Source organism: Watersipora subatra, chromosome 4, assembly GCF_963576615.1.
Source record: "Watersipora subatra chromosome 4, tzWatSuba1.1, whole genome shotgun sequence".
Taxonomy (NCBI): domain Eukaryota; kingdom Metazoa; phylum Bryozoa; class Gymnolaemata; order Cheilostomatida; family Watersiporidae; genus Watersipora; species Watersipora subatra.
Window position 1 is genome coordinate 26,552,119 of NC_088711.1, and position 19,911 is coordinate 26,572,029.

At 36.1% G+C, this 19,911-nt stretch overlaps 1 protein-coding gene across 2 annotated transcripts in view; it reads right to left on the minus strand.

The window, feature by feature from the left end:
• LOC137393355 (patched domain-containing protein 3-like) overlaps positions 1-19,911 on the minus strand; it is a 49,239-nt gene that overhangs the window by 25,631 nt on the left and 3,697 nt on the right. For both annotated transcript variants that reach the window (XM_068079870.1, XM_068079869.1), the window contains exons 5-12: positions 19,712-19,819; positions 18,423-18,517; positions 17,378-17,645; positions 16,917-17,020; positions 16,083-16,203; positions 13,312-13,435; positions 9,939-10,111; positions 7,920-8,168 (exon numbers count right to left, since the gene is read on the minus strand). In XM_068079870.1, the coding sequence (XP_067935971.1) occupies positions 7,920-8,168; positions 9,939-10,111; positions 13,312-13,435; positions 16,083-16,203; positions 16,917-17,020; positions 17,378-17,645; positions 18,423-18,517; positions 19,712-19,819 (1,242 nt within the window). The remainder of the gene's footprint in view (positions 1-7,919; positions 8,169-9,938; positions 10,112-13,311; positions 13,436-16,082; positions 16,204-16,916; positions 17,021-17,377; positions 17,646-18,422; positions 18,518-19,711; positions 19,820-19,911) is intronic.

Sequence of the window (19,911 nt, forward strand, 5' to 3'; positions counted from 1 at the left end):
TGCTAATTACTTAGGTAACATTTAAACACATTTACAGTTTTATTTTCTTCCTAATTTATTTCAACAAAACACTTCTTTCATGATATGAAATTTAAAAGTTGTAGTTGTTTGAAAAAGCTTGAAAACCTTTACAGTTGTTTTCTTTTTCCTCTCAATTCCTTTGAACTGCTTAAAAGTATAATCTCATGATATGAAATTTAAAAGTTAGAATGGTAAATGTTGTATACAGTATGTTATATAAAAATAAATTTTCTGTCCAAAGACCTTTTTATTACTCGGGCAACGCTGGGTATTACAGCTAGGTACACCTCTGATCATTCATTTCAGTTGTTGATACAGCTAAATCAAGCTTTTCTAATTTCAACTACTGATGATATTATTGTGTGAATAAAAAATAAACCAGAGGAAATGGATGAATAACTCAACAAAACTAAACTACAGCAACTCACCCATGGAATTTTCTGTCTGGTGTCTTGCTACTAGAACTGGAGCAGCCAAAGGCTGCACAAAAACTACCATTTGGCATACTGTTAATGTGATGATAACAGTTATAGAATAAACGAAGCAAATGTAGAAGTGGCAGTAGTATAGAATGGAAATATAGTTGTAATGTATGAATTAATCATAGATATATATACCATTAATCATAGATATACAGTCAAACATGGATAACTCGTCCACGGATAGCTCGAACACATGGTTAATTCGAACATTTCCTTTGGTCCGTTCCCACGTAATGATAAATTGCTATAGATAACTCGAACTCAACACTGTTAATTCGAACTGTTTTTTGCCCAACGGCTACCGAAACGGTTGTTATCGCTTTAGAAAATCACTTTATTCAAAGCCATAGAGGTAAACTTCATCTTTTCGTAATTCATAAGCGTCGTTATTACCACCATCGGCAAAATATTTTTGTCAACGACTTTTCTAAAAGTTTGGTGAAATTTGATTTATACTGCGATACGATGAATAGCACGGGCTAGCCGGGTCACGCGCGCAAGAAATTTCGCCACGCACATACAAAACAAAAATCGCATGTTGTTTTGTATGTGCGTGGCGAAAATTCTTGAGCGCGTGACCCGACTAGCCCGTGATGAATAGTTTTCCGACGTTGATTCCGTGTTGAATCAACGTCGGAATGTTGAATGTTTTAAACGTCTTAAAAATTTTTGTAATTAAACGTATACGTTGTCTGAGCTACAAAAAACTTCATCGTTTGACCTAAACACAGAATACGTGTGTACATTCAATAAGTATCTATTAAACAAGCGTGAGTGATATAGAATGTACCGTAAAACCTTGTAAAACTTCTAATTGAACTGCCTCGGAGTGTTGCTCTTAACGAATCCCAGGTAAAGTAAGGTAATCTGCATAAACTTCAAGAAAAAACGGCAAAATTGATCGTGGGTAAAACCCCAAAAGAAAAAAATGTCTTTTCTTTTGAGCATTTCAACAACGATCAAGTTTTGCCAATGTCAATCTGAAAAACGTCCTGGCAATAACATCACCTCAAACAACAAACCAATCTCAAGTGATAGAAAAATCTCTATACTTTTTCATGAAAACGTTTTAAACTTTACATTAGAAGCATTTAATTTGAAACAAGCCATTTGTGCTTTTGATTTATATTATAGTTTGTATATGTACATGTATCTACTAATAAATAAGTAAGTATATGGACTTGTGACAGTGCTCTGATAACTTGAACGCTCTGATAACTTGAACGCTCTGATAATTCGAACACTTTTGCTCGGTCCCTTGAAGTTCGAGTTATCCATGTTTGACTGTATATATATATATAGGTATATATATCTATGGAATTAATTTTGTAGAAACAACTGTCTGAACTAGTTATAGTAAAGTATTCAAATTCAGTGGCAGTTGTTTGTAAGGAATGAGTCTCCACTATTGAACATTGGCAGTGTTTGGCTTGTAGGTCACTTCCCTTGATACACTAATAAAAGGCTAACTAATAAAAGGCCCAGGTCTATATTTCTTCAGAGGTCTTCATTTTCAACAAAGCTTTTACTTGACAATTTGTTGACAATCATATGAAGACATCATTGCATATATACATTTGTATTAAGTAAATTGTTCAGAGCACAAAAAACAAGATGGCCGCTGCGCTTCCATGGCGACATAGCAATATGGCGGCGTATTATCACTCTAGGGGAAGATCACTCTATGGGATATACAGTTCTGTATCAAAAGAAACCCCATAACTTTTATCTCACATAGGCCTACTATACATAAACAATACATAATGATGCATAGCTATTCAAAGATATGTTTGAATGTTTAAGGATATGTTCGACTGTTTAAGGATATGTTCGACTGTTTATTTAAGGATATGTTCGACTTTTTAAGACTATGTTCGACTGTTTCAGAATATGTTCGAATGTTTAAGGATATGTTCGACTGTTTAAGACTATGTTCAAATGTTCAAGGATATGTTCGACTGATTAAGGATACGCTCGACTGTTTAAGGATATGTCCGACTGTTTAAGGATATGTTTGACTGTTCAAGGATATGTTCGACTTTTTAAGACTATGTTCGAATGTTTAAGGATATGTTCGAATGTTTAAGGATATGTTCGACTGTTTAAGACTATGTTCAAATGTTCAAGGATATGTTCGACTGATTAAGGATACGCTCGACTGTTTAAGGATATGTCCGACTGTTTAAGGATATGTTCAAATGTTTAAGGATATGTTTGACTGTTCAATAATATGCTCGACTTTTTAAGACTATGTTCGAATGTTTAAGGATTTGCTCGACTGTTAAAGGATATGTTCGACTGTTCAAGGATATGTTCGACTGTTCAATGATATGTTCGACTTTTTAAGACTATGTTCGACTGTTTCAGAATATGTTTGACTGTTCAAGGATATGTTCGACTTTTTAAGACTATGTTCGACTGCTTAAAGATATGCTCGACTATTTAAGGATATGTTCGATAAGTTTGACTGTTTAAATTTATGCCAAGAAAAAATAAGCAAAAGAAATTGATGTAGAAAAATAGGTAACTAGAAACGGCTTGGTAGCTTGGGCATAAAAAAGGGAACATGGGATGAACCTGGAATGAGCATAAGAAAACGGGCAAATGGTCATAGGGAATGGTCAATGGATATAGAGAATGATGAATGGTCACGGGCAAATAATGGTTGGGTCAAGCCAATAGTGTCAACATACATACTGTAGGAAAGAGAAGAGAAGTGTGTGGAAATATGAACAAAGATCATCGAGTCAGCATTGTTTATATTGTTATGCTAGCTTTTTCTCACACAGTTGATTAGTTGAGCAAACAAGACAGTCAACAAAGCTGATAAGTGATCAGTATATTTTCACTAGTACTAAAACTGTTCCGTGACCAGTTCATTAACGGCTGCCAACACCTTATGTCATGACAAGCACAGAGAAAACAGAAGCGAAAGCCACAGCAGTTGAAGGCAAGTATCAGAGAATTTATAGGTTGAATGTTAATCTCTATGTACAGCGGCATACGATGATGAATGACAATTTGCTGAAAGCATGCACAAGATAATGTATGATGTATAATATGTACGGTTACCTACATCAAAAGCCTTGTATACCAGTGACTGCTGATAGCAGGTGATATAAAACTAGAAATCTAGCTAAAGGCTTATTGTTAATGAAAATATCCATGGAGTAATCCAAGACCAAATAGTAGCAATAATTGGTCTGATTATCGAAAGAAAGAGGGAAAGACAAAAAGGAGAGCAGGGGAAAAGGGTGGGAGAGGGAGAGAGAATAGGAGAGATATAGAAAGATAGGTTGAAAGCATAGCATATTCTTTATTCTATTTTTATTTTTTGTCTCATAGTCATTTTGCTTTGAATGGCATTGGCCGGTGATAATCAAGTTTATATTTATCTATCTATAGTTTCTGTCTAATCAATATGTATCCAAATGAGATTAGGAAAAGCTAGCAAGTATATTACTATGAGCACACATATTATTTAACATTAACATACAGTAGATATTATTGTTCATTTATATATAAAGCGGCGAGCTAGTATAGCGAAAAACCGAACAGCGATGACTTACATAACTCATAACATATATTCACATAACTCGGAAGACTAGAAGTTGTATTGTAAACTCATCCTCCATCAGTTTTCCATTTCGGAGGACAGAGGAAGACGGTGCGCTTAAAAGAATTTGATCCTTTAATCTGTATTATGATGATGCTATTTGACAAGAGCATATTTGCACTAAGGAGATGCAACAATTGAATTTTTTTGATTATATAGCCACCCTGCTGCTGACTACATAGGCCAATCATAGTTTCATATTTACCATAACAACCAATGAGAAAAGGTCAGTAAGATGTAACCCATAAAGGCCCCATATTGTGAACATATGTTCAAGTTGCCCGAGTGTAGAACATGAGCTATATAATACGGTGCTAGAAATGAAGGCCAGGCTGTATTTATACTAATCGATATTTCAGGAAGGTTGAACGCGTTTGCAATAACAAAACTTTGTTATCTGTCAACAAGCAACACTGTACGGGCGACGAAATAGCAATAACAACGTTACAACTGACAGGCAATACTTACGCAATCCTATTGAAGACTGAGTCATGAGTACATTTACAAGAAGCCGCCAGATCATATATGTACATGTCTATGGCAATCAAGATGATGTAATATTGAATAATGATTTTTAAAACAAGGTTGTGAAAGGCTAAAGAGGCAGAAGCTGTACATTCGGCCCACTTTTTGACCGTATCTATGAATAAAATCTTTTAGTCGAGTGGACTCTGACAACAGTCTTACTAGTACTACACATACAAATGGCATTAGCCTCTTACATTGGCTAGCTCTATCTTCAAAGTTGCAGTCTGAAATGAGGTAACAACTTGGTCCAACAAGCTGCTCTTTTATGTGAAATCGCTAATTCACTTTTTGGATGGGCGGATGACTTCCTAATGTAATCGACCAACCTTTGCCTTTATCCTCCAGGCCACAATATAACATGCGTCAACAAAACATTCATGCATACCAATTGCCAAAATATCATTTAACAAAATGGTGTAATTATTTGCTAGTAATTTAACTGCTACAATAAGGGTAGTTATCTCCTCTTGCATATAGCCCATAATTCTGATGAGCAGAGGGTTTTTCAAAAAGTAACTTTAAACAGATAAAACTGTCATAATATTGCTTGTACAGACGTCATAAAATTTTACATTTTGAAGGATTAGTTTTGGCCTTTTTATATAAATATTGCAGAAGTTGATCTGGAAGTGAGCAATGAACAGCCAGTGACGAGGGAGCCTACTAACAGAGAATATGTTTGTACATGCCAGCCCTGTAGAGAAGATTTTTGTGAATGCAAGACATGTCGATGCGCTATACACTACTGTGTCTGCACACAAAACTGCAATGCTCCACTGAAAGAGCGTAAACCGAGACAGCGAACAACACCAAAGATTTGTGACTGTGAAACCTGCATACTATGTCTGAACTGCTGCCTCTTGTGTTGTCGCGTACTTGATCATTAAATGCAGCACTTGCTGCATAGTTCCTTTTCATTATTTGTAACAATATATTATAGCATATAATAGATTTCAGACTAGTCAGATTTCTGATTGCAACTGCATAAAGAAACTGAATATCTTTTACTAACCATACTCAGACATTTAGCTGTAACATATAATTTAACTAAATAATATAGAAATTCCAAAATGGTGATGAAAATATGTGCTTATTTAAGAGTATAAAAGGAGTACCTGAAGAGTATCTGCCCTTCAAGTTCAGCAACACTGAAGGGCAGATAGAAAATCAAGACTGAATGAGAGTCGACGATAGAACCGACGAGATAGTCGACGAGACAAAGGCAAAGATCTAATAAAAAATTTTGGAGAACTCTTGAGAATAAAAAAAAATAAGGCAGAGACTAGAACTCAACTCAAAGAACTCAACCACAAGTGAGTGTAAGGAGAGACATTGAGCGAAAAACTTGGTGCGCGAGATCTAAAAGTGAGACCTCATGAGAGACCTTGTAGGGTAATTAGTAAAATTAGCGGTGAGAGACTTTGTGGAACTCGGGATTTGATGACACCCTTGAAAAGGGACCTGGGGAAAGACCTTAAGAGAAATCTAATGAGAGGCATAAAGAGAGACATGACAAAAGACATGGTGAGAGACTAAATAAGGCTAGGAGAAAGATAAAAAGATATTTAATGAGTGGAAGACCTCTGATAAAAGACTGACTGAAAGAGACTAGATGAGTGAGGCCATGAGATAACCAGAGAGCAAGAGCAGAAGAGATCTGATGAAAGACTGACTGGAAGAGACTAGATGAGTGAGACCATGAGATAACCAGAGAGCAAGAGCAGAAGAGATCTGATGAAAGACTGACTGGAAGAGACTAGATGAGTGAGACCATGAGATAACCAGAGAGCAAGACCAGAAGAGATCTGATGAAAGACTGACTGGAAGAGACTAGATGAGTGAGACCATGAGATAACCAGAGAGCAAGAGCAGAAGAGATCTGATGAAAGACTGACTGGAAGAGACTAGATGAGTGAGACCATGAGATAACCAGAGAGCAAGACCAGAAGAGATCTGATGAAAGACTGACTGGAAGAGACTAGATGAGTGAGACCATGAGATAACCAGAGAGCAAGACCAGAAGAGATCTGATGAAAGACTGACTGGAAGAGACTAGATGAGTGAGACCATGAGATAACCAGAGAGCAAGAGCAGAAGAGATCTGATGAAAGACTGACTGGAAGAGACTAAATGAGTGAGACCATGAGATAACCAGAGAGCAAGAGCAGAAGAGATCTGATGAAAGACTGACTGGAAGAGACTAGATGAGTGAGACCATGAGATAACCAGAGAGCAAGAGCAGAAGAGATCTGATGAAAGACTGACTGGAAGAGACTAGATGAGTGAGACCATGAGATAACCAGAGAGCAAGAGCAGAAGAGATCTGATGAAAGACTGACTGGAAGAGACTAAATGAGTGAGACCATGAGATAACCAGAGAGCAAGAGCAGAAGAGATCTGATGAAAGACTGACTGGAAGAGACTAAATGAGTGAGACCATGAGATAACCAGAGAGCAAGAGCAGAAGAGATCTGATGAAAGACTGACTAGAAGAGACTAGATGAGTGAGACCATGAGATAACCAGAGAGCAAGAGCAGAGAGTAAGAGCAGAAGAGAGACAGTATGAGTGATAAAGTGGCAGCATAGGAGAGGTAGAGCTAAATAAAATAACGGCTGACTCAACCTCCCATGTCCTTCTCTGGTCATTGATAGGCTCAATTCATAACCAGAAAAGTATAATGCCCAACAATTAGGTAAAGAGCGATTTTCTTGTTCGACTAATAGACCCTGAGAACAGGTTATAGTCACACAAATGTCTTTCCAATTTCTCATCTATATGATCTGCTATACACAGTGAAGATCTCTGTCTACCCCAGTATTACTTTTGGAGTTAGTCCCATGATAAAAAATAATTGTAGCACGCAAAAGTCTGAGCCATTTTAATTTTATTTTGACAGATGCATGTCTAATTACATGTTGAGAGAAAAATTACTAGGTTAGCAACTCTTGAATCTCGAGTTATATTTAATGGAATAATTGGTAAAGCAAACAAAAGAAGCATACTCTTTTTAAGCAATTCAAATGTTGTAAAAAAGTATGTGTGTTTTGCAAAGTTTAAAATGCAAGTTGTGGGCATAGCACTCTAATATGATGTCCTCGCAGTAAATTTGATAAAATCCCATTGCAAAAGTTTCTTTGTAAGAATTTAAGTGATTGGCAATAGTTTCTGAATAGTACTGAATCGGCTAAACTAGCAATAGTACTGAATCTACAATACCTTCATAGGAAGAGTGGTAAAAAAGGGGCTATATACTTATAGCACTGAACTTACCTTGATTGGAAGAGTGGTAAGAGCGGGAGCTATAAACCTGCGAAGTATCCATGGTAGGAATTCTCGCTGACTGCAAGAGTTTGGGACAAAGTTGTAGTATTTGATCCAGATGCAACACGCATCTCTGGTTGCATCCTGCCTTCTCTGGTCTATTGTCAGCCAAGCAACAAAGAATGTCGATTGCATGATGAACAAGAAGAGAATTCCGAGAGCGGCGTAGACACAGAATGACTTGAGCGCCGGCAGCGCCTACAATTCAATGAACAAGGGAATGAAACAACAATGTATCATTACATAACACCAAGTGGAACAATAACCTGTACTATATATTTATTCTATGAAGTTTATAAGAATATAACCTTAGAGCGAGCTAAAAACAAATTGCATTACTTATAAATAGTGAAATAATTGGTTAGCAGAAGGATATAGAGGCAGGGCCAGTACAACTGATACTTGAGAGAGATGGTGCACTTTTCAGTCCTCTAATAACTCTAAAGTCTTAATTAGTTTTCAGTCCATGAGAACCCAAGAAAAAAATAATGAGTACAAGCTGGAGAGTCACATGTACATGTAGCTTTGCCACTGTTTTTATCATCACTAGTACCTTGGAGATCTCAAGCGCTGTGAGAGATTATCATGTGTGCCAATAAAAAACAAAGGGAATAAGTATACGCGCAATTATTCTAAAAACCTGGAAGGCGAAATGGGTCAACTCGACGAATTGGGTCAACTTGACAAATTGGGTCAAGTTGACGAAGTGTATCAAGTCGACGATTTGGGTCAAGTCGACGAATTGGGTCAAGTTGACGAATTGGGTCAAGTTGACCAGTTGGGTCAAGTTGACGAATTGGTTCAAGTCAACGAATCAGGTCACCTTGAGAAATTGGGTCAACTCGACGGAAATGGGTCAACTCGAAGGAATTGGGTCAAGTCGACGGAAATAGGTCAACTTGAAGGAATTGGGCCAAGTCGACGGAATTGGGTCAAGTCGTTGATTTAGGTTCAACTCGACGAATTAGGTTCAACTCGTTTCAGCAGTGTGCCAGGTGGTTATGCAAAATATTGCGGGTTCAAATTCGGTATGAAGCAGTCTTTTTCTAAACCTCCAACCATGAAGGCTGACTGACATACAAATTCTTATTATGGTGAAGATTTTGAATGTTATAAAATAACATGGTTAAATTCATATACATGACAGCAAAACTAAAGAATAAATGAATTTTACAAAAACAGAGTCTTGCATGGGAGGAATTCAAATGCGACGCACCTTAAACAAAATGTTACAATGATGAACATGAGTGCCACTTGCATGAAAGATAAACTTTTCAGAATGAAAATATTGCATTTGTGTGTCGAGACTGCTTAAACATGCACTGAGTGAATATTTCCACAGACTTCACAGTGAGTAAACATCTTATGATGTCTACTCACTGTGGAGTCTTATATGATGTCTACACACTGTGGAGTCTTATATGATGTCTACACACTGTGGAGTCTTATATGATGTCTACTCACTGTGGAGTCTTATATGTTGTCTACACACTGTGGAGTCGTATATGATGTCTACACACTGTGGAGTCTTATATGATGTCTACACACTGTGGAGTCTTATATGATGTCTACACACTGTGGAATCTTATATGATGTCGACTCACTGTGGAGTCTTATATGATGTCTACTCACTGTGGAGTCTTATATGATGTCTACACACTGTGGAGTCTTATATGATGTCGACTCACTGTCGAGTCTTATATGATGTCTACACACTGTGGAGTCTTATATGATGTCTACACACTGTGGAGTCTTATATGATGTCTACACACTGTGGAGTCTTATATGATGTCGACTCACTGCGGAGTCTTTTATGATGTCGACTCACTGTGGAGTCTTATATGATGTCTACACACTGAGGAGTCTTATATGCTGTCTACTAACTGTGGAGTCTTATATGATGTCTACTCACTGTGGAGTCTTATATGATGTCTACTCACTGTGGAGTCTTATATGATGTCTACTCACTGTGGAGGCTCCGATTGCAAATGCAACAAAGTCCGTAATAGAAGTAACAGTGATGGAAACTCCGGCATGTTTCATCGTAAGAGCAACTTTTTCTGGCAGCGGTTTCTGTTTCTCCATTGCGGAGAGGTTGTTCCATGCCTCGATTATCACAAACATGTCATCAACACCCAATCCTAAAGGGTAAAAGATAAATATGTATTCAATAATCAGCAATAGTCAACAATGATAATTCCTTTAAAGCACATAAATTACATAATTTTTTTATTGTATATTTCAATACATCAGAGTCTTGGCTTTCGAATGAGCTATTGTTTGCCATGGTGAGACAGACATTGATTGGTGTTTATAGGATTTCCCCAGAGCTATACCGCGAAAAAGTTTACTGGCATAGTCTCGAAAATTGTGACGTCACAATTCTCATATTCGTTGTTGTGTGCTCTTACTGCTTATTTATCAACTACGATAATGACGTTAGTGGCAGGCTAAGGTAGGACAACTCCAGAGAACGAATGAAGATGCCAAAGGAATCAGTGTCATTAGTTCTCCATGTACATATTATTTCTATAAGTACCTCAGACTCCAAGAACCATACTATATTTTCCCGATGATATTATGCACTAGCTCTTTATTTTTAATGCGATGTTGAGGGTGACGACTGAGACCAATTAATTTCAAGCATTGTGTGATCTCGGCGAAAGTGCGATTGACATTTAGTCCTAGGGCCACGCAACCGCAGGTCATAATTTAATCGATGTGATTTCATTACCTTTATCAACGACAGTACATTTATTGAAGCATAATTAACCCAGAACATGTGTTTGTATTGGTCGGCGTTAGCACGATCGCAGGCATTGTTGATTATCTAGAATCTTAGTTTATTATTAGTGCTCTCTGGGTTTAACAGCACCGATTGTCACAGAAAAACGCAGCCTCAATGGCAGCGAAAGGGATCGACAACTTAAACCATAACTGCCACGAACAACTTTTATCATATTTACTAGGTAAATCAGACATGCTGATTCCGATTTTGTAATCAAAATAAAGATTAGGCCACTAACTTTCAGAATAATGAAGAACTTTTTATAGCGTTTTAATATCGGTCTCGAAAACAACACGATCGGCATAACAAGCTCCGCCCATAAATACTTGACGTAACCTAGCTTTTTAGGAACAGAAGTTACGTAGGGATGTTTAGACCGATTTAGAATAATAGAGATGGGTGTTTTAAAATCCATTAATATCTAAATTCAGCCTTAAAAATAATATCAGTCTTTTCTGAAAGGTAGATAAGCTATTTAGCATTGCATATTTAAAAAGCGCAATAACAACGCTAGCTCGTGATAAAACCGCGCTTTTTGAGCTCATTTTTCTCGGCGTCCAGCCCATTTAAACATCATAAAACAAGCTGCGAGCAATTTTAAATAGTTTATATCCCTTTCATAAAAAACTGAAACTATTTTACAGGCTGGATTTAGATAATAATGGGTTTTAAGACACCCATCTCTATTATTCTAAATCGGACTAAACATTTCTAACTTCCGTTTCTGAAAAAGCTAGGTTTCGTCACATATTTATGGGCGGAGCTTGTAATGCCGATTGTGTTGTTTTTGAAACGGATATTGAAACGCTTTAAAAAAGCCTAAATGACTTTGAAGGTTAGTGAACTAATCTTTATTTTGAGCACAAAATCGGAATCAGCGTGTCTAATTTACCTAGTAAATACGATAAAAGTTGTTCGTGACAGTTATGGTTTAAGGCTAAATGAGAATTATGACGACACATTTTGAGTACCTGAACCAAGTGCTTTTTTTGCAGGACGTACTTTTGACACCCCGTTTTTCATAGTTCAATTATTCTCTGTGTATTGAATATAGGCTCATTCGAAAGCCAAGACTCTGATGTATTAAAATATATAATAAAAAAATTATGTAATTTATGTGCTTTAAATCTTTATGTGATTTAAAACCTGCTCGCATCTGCAATTGTTACAAATTTTAAAATGCCGCGTAAACATCCAGAATATTTATATTTATGTTTCCACACATATGACAAACATCATTTTCTATTCCATGACACCAACATACTACATCCACCATCGTATGTTTCAGTTTATGAACTTTCTGTTACCTTACTCTTCAATTCACTATCCCGACTCCTCTGCAATACTATTAGATTATCAACTTTAAAACAATCATGTTCAAATCACTCAATAATTCCTGATTTCTGTCTTCTCATTTTTGTTTAGGCATGTTTATGGCATGTAATGAAAAACATCATTTTGTTGTTGATTACTAATGCCAGTAAAGCTTTATGCATACATATTGATACATGTATACATGTGTATACATATATACATGTATATACATATATACATGTATATACATATATACATGTATATACATATATACATGTATATACATATATACATGTGATAGTTTCCCTAATGTAAATGGCTGGGAGTATCTGCAGTGCAGTCTCTTTGGTGTTAATGGCTATGACTAGCAGATGCCAGGTGACAGGTTTAGATGAGAGCAAGTACAATGAACAAAAAAGATTTCTCAAAAGCAAGCCGTATCTAACAGAGGCTTGCACACAAGAGCGTACCAGTGAAAATTTACCTTTCACATTGATTGTACTCCACACAGGCTAATGTCTTACACGCGTGTAAGACATGTATACCTAGTATATATAGTATATTAAATAAAAACAGGTTCTTATGTCGCTGAAGCAACAGGAAATACAGTGTAGCCTCGCATATAACCAACCAAAAAGAACAGCCGACCCTCAAAGAACAGTCCTAAAATGGAGAATTCATAAAAAACTTGCATATAAACCGACCATAAAAATCGTAACATGCCATATGCACCTACCACAGCAAAAGGTTGCAGAAATGAACTAATGAAAATGATAACCATTATTGACACGTTTTCCATGTATTAATAATATTAATCTTTCCATATGTGCTAGCAGAAATGCTAATAAAATGCAAGTAACAAGTTGTACGTAATGAGCGTAAAAACGCAAGTGATCGCATGCATGACCAACCAATGACAGACTGTTATTGCTGTCACAGCGTACTATTACCAACTAAGCACTGGTTCGCGTGCATGCTCTTATCGTGAGAACAAAAGCTGAACAGTAAAGCACAAGCTCTCAGTAAGGTCTAGAATTAACTGTAACAGCCACATGCTTAGCATGATTCGAGTTGTGGTGGTTTGGATTACGTTAGCGTAATGTCGTTTCATCTGAGTGCGATCAAAATTATGTGTTTATAAACCGACCTCTTGGTTGGGTAACTTTTTTACAGTTTTAAGCTCGGCTTATATATGAGGATATACGAAAAAACAGAAGAAGAAAATTTACCAAAACTCACCGAGAAGAAGGAAAGGCAGAATGGGATGAATGGGGCCGTAGAACTGGCCCAATGCAGAGGCGAGTCCATATGAAACCAGTATAGCCAGACCAATGCCAAACACGCCAACAAATGTTAAATATACCTGAAATATTAATACATACATACCAGCACCATATTAACTTACATAAGAATATAACAATTAAAAATTATTTAACAGAAAACTGAAACGAACTTAGTAATTGAGTAGAAATGGTTATTTACAAAATGAAGGATGATATTTTGCAAACATAAAAATAAATAATTTTCAGAATTTTCAGGTCTGCAAGCTTGATCCTCATCCCAGTTGCCCCTGTGATTTAACCTGACATCGTCCAGGCAATAAAATTGAGAACATTTAAAAAGAAAAAACTATAAAATAATAACAGATATTTTTACACAGTACATACTGTATGTTCCATTAAATTGTATTTAATTTATACACAAGAACAAGAATATTATTTTATTTAGAAACTGAAACTAGATTAGTGAAACAATCTAAATAAGCTCAGCTTTTTTAGTCTCATACTGATGGCTGTTTAAAAAACAACAATAATTCAACTTGGAAGGCTAAAAAATTTAATTATAATACTCCAGTGATACTGATGAGATTTAAAAACATATATAAGTGGACTTGACACTTTATTTATTATGCATGGAAAGTACTGCATTCAAAAAAATTGTTTCTTTAATAAAATCACTAACAAATTAAATTCGCGCAGCAACTCTGATGGAAACCAACAATAATGCTGGCGATATGAAGCTGTATAGAATACAAAATTAACATATACCAATCATTATTTCCCGTTCTAAAGCACTAACATGTTTTAAACGGTAAATCCTGTATTGATAACAATCTAATATTATATTGTACTAGCTGTGCTACTCGGCATCGCCCGGGTAATAGAAAAGTCTTTGGACAGAAAATTGATTTGTATTTAACATATAACAACATTTGCCATTCTAAATTTCTAACTCTCAAACTGCATATCATGAGAAAAGTGTTTTGTCTTATAAACAATGTGAAGTAGTGAGAGCTGCTTGCTATTAGCCTGGGCGCTATTAACCAGTGCGTTTAATAATGTGAGCAACAGCTTCTCGTGATGTTATGCTATGACCCACGTCGTACGCAAATCTGTTGGGTCTTTGCTCTCATATGCTGACTTATATTGGCAAAGTAGCAATTCAATTTCTGTGGTCTAGTGGATAGACCACAGAAATTGACCGCTAGACCGACATAGCGTGTCAGTCTAGTGAACAGCAGGGTTCGAGATCGAATCTTCTTGGATCCGGAATCTTTATCCCAAGATTTTAAGATCTATAGCTGGAATGCGTACACACACATTTTGGGAAATATATATACACTGTATATATATATATATATATATATATATATATATATATACAGTCAAACATGGATAACTCGGCCACGGATAGCTCGAAAACATGGTTAATTCGAACAGTTTCTTTGGTCCGTTCCCACGTAATGATAAATTGCTATAGATAACTCGAACTCAACACTGTTAATTCGAACTGTTTGTTTGCCCAACGGCTACCGAAACAGTTGTTATCGCTTTAGAAAATCACTTTATTCAAAGCCATAGAGGTAAACCTCATATTTTCGTAATTCATAAGCGTTGTTATTACCACCATCGGCAAAATAATTTTGTCAACGACTTTTCTAAAGGATTGGTCAAATTTGATTTATACTGCTATACGATTAATAGCACGGGCTTGCCGGGTCACGCGCGCAAGGATATTCGCCACGCACATACAAAACAAAAACAGCATGTTGTTTTGTATGTGCGTGGCGAAAATCCTTGAGTGCGTGACCCGGCTAGCTTGTGACGAATAGTTTTCCGACGCTGATTCCGTGTTGAATCAACGTCGGAATGTTGAATGTTTAAAACGTCTTAAAATTGTATTTATTAATTAAACGTATACGTTGTCTTAGCTAAAAAAAACTATTCATCGTTTGACCTAAACACAGAATACGTGTGTACATTCAATAAGTATCCATTCAAAAAGCGTGAGTGATATACAATGTACCGTTAAACCTCGTAAAACCTTTAATTGAACTGCCTCGGAGTGTTGCTCTTAACGAATCCCAGGTAAAGTAAGGGATTTTTCTTTGGTAACTTTTTCTAGAAGTTGCATAAACTGCAAGAAAAGTCGGCAAAATTGATCGTGGGTAAAACGCTCAAAAGAAAAAGATGTCTTTTCTTTTGAGCATTTCAACAACGATCAAGTTTTGCCAATGTCAATCTAAAAAAAACGTCCTGGCAATAACATCACCTCAAACAACAAACCAATCTCAAGTGATAGAAAAATCTCTATACTTTTTGATAAAAACGTTTTAAACTTTACATTAGAAGCATTTAATTTGAAACAAGCCATTTGTGCTTTTGATTTATATTATAGTTTGCATATGTACATGTATCTACTAATAAATAAGTAAATACATGGACTTGTGACAGTGCTCTGATAACTTGAACGCTCTGATAATTCGAACACTTTTGCTCGGTCCCGTGAAATTCGAGTTATCCATGTTTGACTGTATATATATATATATATATATATATATATATATATATATATATATATATATATATATATGTGTTTACCAGGAGAGTACAACTTGACTATCTTATGAGCAAATAGTCATGATAGTTTGTGGGCTGTGGGTTAAGCAGTTGGTCGATACAGACAGCAGTAAATGTACACATCAAAAATTAACAAGTAGAGTGACTGACCTTGTGCTCCACTTCATTAAACTTTCCCATAATTATTGCGACGTAACACACAATGATACCAATGCCGGCAGCAATCAGACCGATGTCTGCTTCAAACGACTTGTCATATTCATCTCTGAAACTGTAATTAATGAAAGAAGAAAAGTGAGTACAGCAAAATAATGGGAAAGTGAAACTGTGCTAAATAGTTGGGCCTTTGCTTTTATAGCCCAGAATCTCATAAGAGGCCAATGGTGAATCAATAAAACCTTGGCCAACTTAGAAACATTCAAGTCCATTGATGTTACAAAAGCATGACTGTAAAATGGTCTTATGACTTTGTGATTAGGTCAACTTCCAATAACGTTTGTGGGTCAATAATAACAGCAGAAAAAAATCTTTAGCAACAGCACTCATAGGACTTTGGTGACATACATAGGAGAAAATTAACTATTTGAATATTTTTAAATAAGCAAGATTCAACAGTGTAAACACATTCTGCCAAAGGAAATTAGCATATTCATTATTACTATTCACAATCATTATAAATACAAAACTCATAATAATAGTGATTGATGACAAGTGTAAATACCTAGAAAGCAACTCCATGTTGGAGTAGCAACATATTTTAAACATTAGGAGTTGAGTTGCCTTCCCAGGGGACACAACTACTGGATGTCACATAAATTGTAGTCGGCTCATAGACTGCAAATACTAAACTGAACCAAACTGGTGGTGGGTGCGGGTCAAGCCAATCTTAATATTGAGCTAATATTAAAGTCTGGCATCAAATAAGTGCATGCTGTTCCTCTCCCTTCTCTAAATGCGACATGGAAGGTTTGAGATTTGTCTTACCTGCGAACAGCTTGAACATCAACGGATGTAATTATATTTCCTTTTCGGTCGTTCAGTTTTTGAGCTAATTCAAGGAATCGTGTCTCCCACAGCAAATCCGGAGCCTAAAAAGACGATAGCAAAATGAATTTACTTGAAACATCAGACCTTAAACCCATTCGGAAAAATTTTGTTAAAACCATAAACAGCAGCAATACAAAATTTTATCTCGGCACAAAATTATACGGTGGGCTCAATTTCTAATTTAATGCGCAGATGTGCAAAAGGTTATTTGGAAAGAAGATATGAGAACCCCAAAACGAAACCATGACATGAGAGAGTACTCTGATGTCATGATATGCCATCACACAAATATGCCACTAGTGAACTAGAAGTGAGATTATAAGTGATGTACCAGATAGTTGGTTGAGTCAAAGCTTGGACAGCCTGGTGATTAATGATCTGAGCAGCAGTTCACTTACATCAATTTGTGTGTTCATCTGATCGCCACTCGTCGCTTGTATAGCGTAGACCATCTTCGCTACCTTTGCACTGATGATCTCCCCATCGACATTATAAGTTAGGTCTCCGAGCCAGTCCTCCGCGATAAATGGAAGATTATAAACCGGGCTGAGAGTTACACTGGCGAGATACTTGACTATTTGTGTCGTAGATAAAAGAGCGCCTATCTTTTGTTGATCAAACTCCCACAGTTCCAGAAGACTCCTCGATACACAAGCATCCCCGTATCTACAAAAGAGAGGATTTCTGTAATTAAAATAGCTAAACCTTCCACACTTAGATTAGTTTTTGTGATAACAGTCAACTAAATTTCAAGATGGGTCACCATAGAAAAACATAAGTGTATTAAAACTTGCGCATCTAATACAAAGATGGCTATGGTATGGGAGAAAGATGGTCGCTTACACTTTCAGGCAATTAATATCTCACCAGCTACCTAACCAGCATCACCAGAGGAATGACAGCCATGTGATAGTAAAATATGTCACTAATGAATTTAGCAAATTAACAAAAGGAATTCAAAACATATTTGATAAACATGAGGCGTAATACTTCAAGAATTATTATATGAATAAAATTAAAACTAATGAAACTCATTCTTTATATTAGATAAATTGAACTTAACAAAATTTTTTTCTTACTGATGATAATATGTACGCATTATTAGCGTTATGTTCTAATATACAAAGTCTGTTGTCTGCACAAATGTCTGTTTAAACTAAAAACTGAAACTAAACTACAAACAGATCTGATCAACGAATACAAACTGGGTCATAAAAACAAAAAAACACAAACTTAAGATTACATTTATAGTCTCCTTATAGCTCCAATAGCTCCCTAGACATTGACAAGTTTAAAATGTGGTAAATGACTCGCAGCATGTCTTTGATTTTAAGTCTATTTATATGTCTTTTATATAGAATACATGCAGCTATATTCCTTAAGTTCATATATATATATATATAAAATAATAATGACTTTTATTATTATAGCATAGCAGCTTACGGAATGCATATAGTGCTCCAATTATAATTGTACACATCACTGATTGAGTTGTTATATTCCACCATGCTCTTTACCATCCTGTCAATGTTATACATCTGCAAAGAGAATTTGTGAAAATATCATGCAAACTATAACTAGTTATTTTTATCAAAATCACAAAATGCATCCTCCCAAAGAAGGTAATAACGTAACCAAGGTCAAGGTTATCTGGAGTCCAACAAGTTTACATCCTGCCCGTGACAAGTAAACAATGACACTACTAGTAATAGTATTCAGCTTGTGGAACCCCGGCAATCAACCAACCAACTGTGGTGATAGAGAGAAGTTTGAGTCATTCAGAATGTCATTAACAATTTTTGATTCTTGCAAATGAATTATGGGACTATGTTATTTAGAAACGTAACAATATCCATCATATCCAAAATACGCTACTTCTCTCCATTATGACGCAACATTATTTTATGCTTGCTCGCACGGCTCTTATTAATAAGCTTACGCAAACTAGCTATTGGCAATGTGCCAGGCTAATGGCAAGTGGCAGGCAACTACATTAGCTGTCACTGTTTATAAGCTGATTTTTAATACCCGCGCAACGCCGAGCATTCCGCTAGTTGTGTATGAATTTGTCTCAGCTGCTAAACAATCCATGTCCCTACACATCTCTATGTCAATAGACATCTCTATGTTTCTAGGTAAATCCATGTCCCTAAACATCTCTATGTCCCTAAACATCTCTATGTCTCTAAACATTTCCATGTCCCTAAACATCTCTATGCTTTTAATCAAATCCATGTCTTTAGACATGTCTCTGTCCCTACACATTCCAACCTACAGCGTTTTTGTGATGGCTGCAATTAACTATTATTTTTTAGCTTTCAAGAGCTTGTAATCACATTTCCACATATTTTGCACCCACAACACAGCAGAGTAAGACACGGTAAGCTTTTTAATACCAAATAACTGTAATGTGAATTTTGTTGCAAGTCAACCTTTAACAAAATATGCATTACCATTGCAATCAGCACTTTTTCACTTTTTATCACAAAATCGTAATGTTTGAGAAATTTTTGATTTAGGATGTTGAAGAATACTTTGCATGTTGAGATAACTATTTAATCAAATTTTATCTTGTCTGAGAAAAGAATTGTGCATAGAGGTGATGATAAGTCAAGGTTTGACTGCTCCCTTTTATTTCATAGCAAATTATTACAAAGTCCCCAAAAGCTTACGATCAGCAAACATTTCTTCAAAGCATAAGTTTGGGGTGACAAAACCAAGGTCCTACGTACCTCACGAATAGCACCAGCGGATAAAATATTGTTTGCTTTGACTATTAGTATGTTGTATCTTGTTTTTAATGGAAAGTTCTTTTCAGCCCATTCCTGGTTAGCTTGAACCTGCAAAACAAATTAACCAAATAGATGAAAGACCTTAACAGAATGTTCCGGTATGTTCCATAAGGTCGCAAGAATTATCATGCTGTAGAACA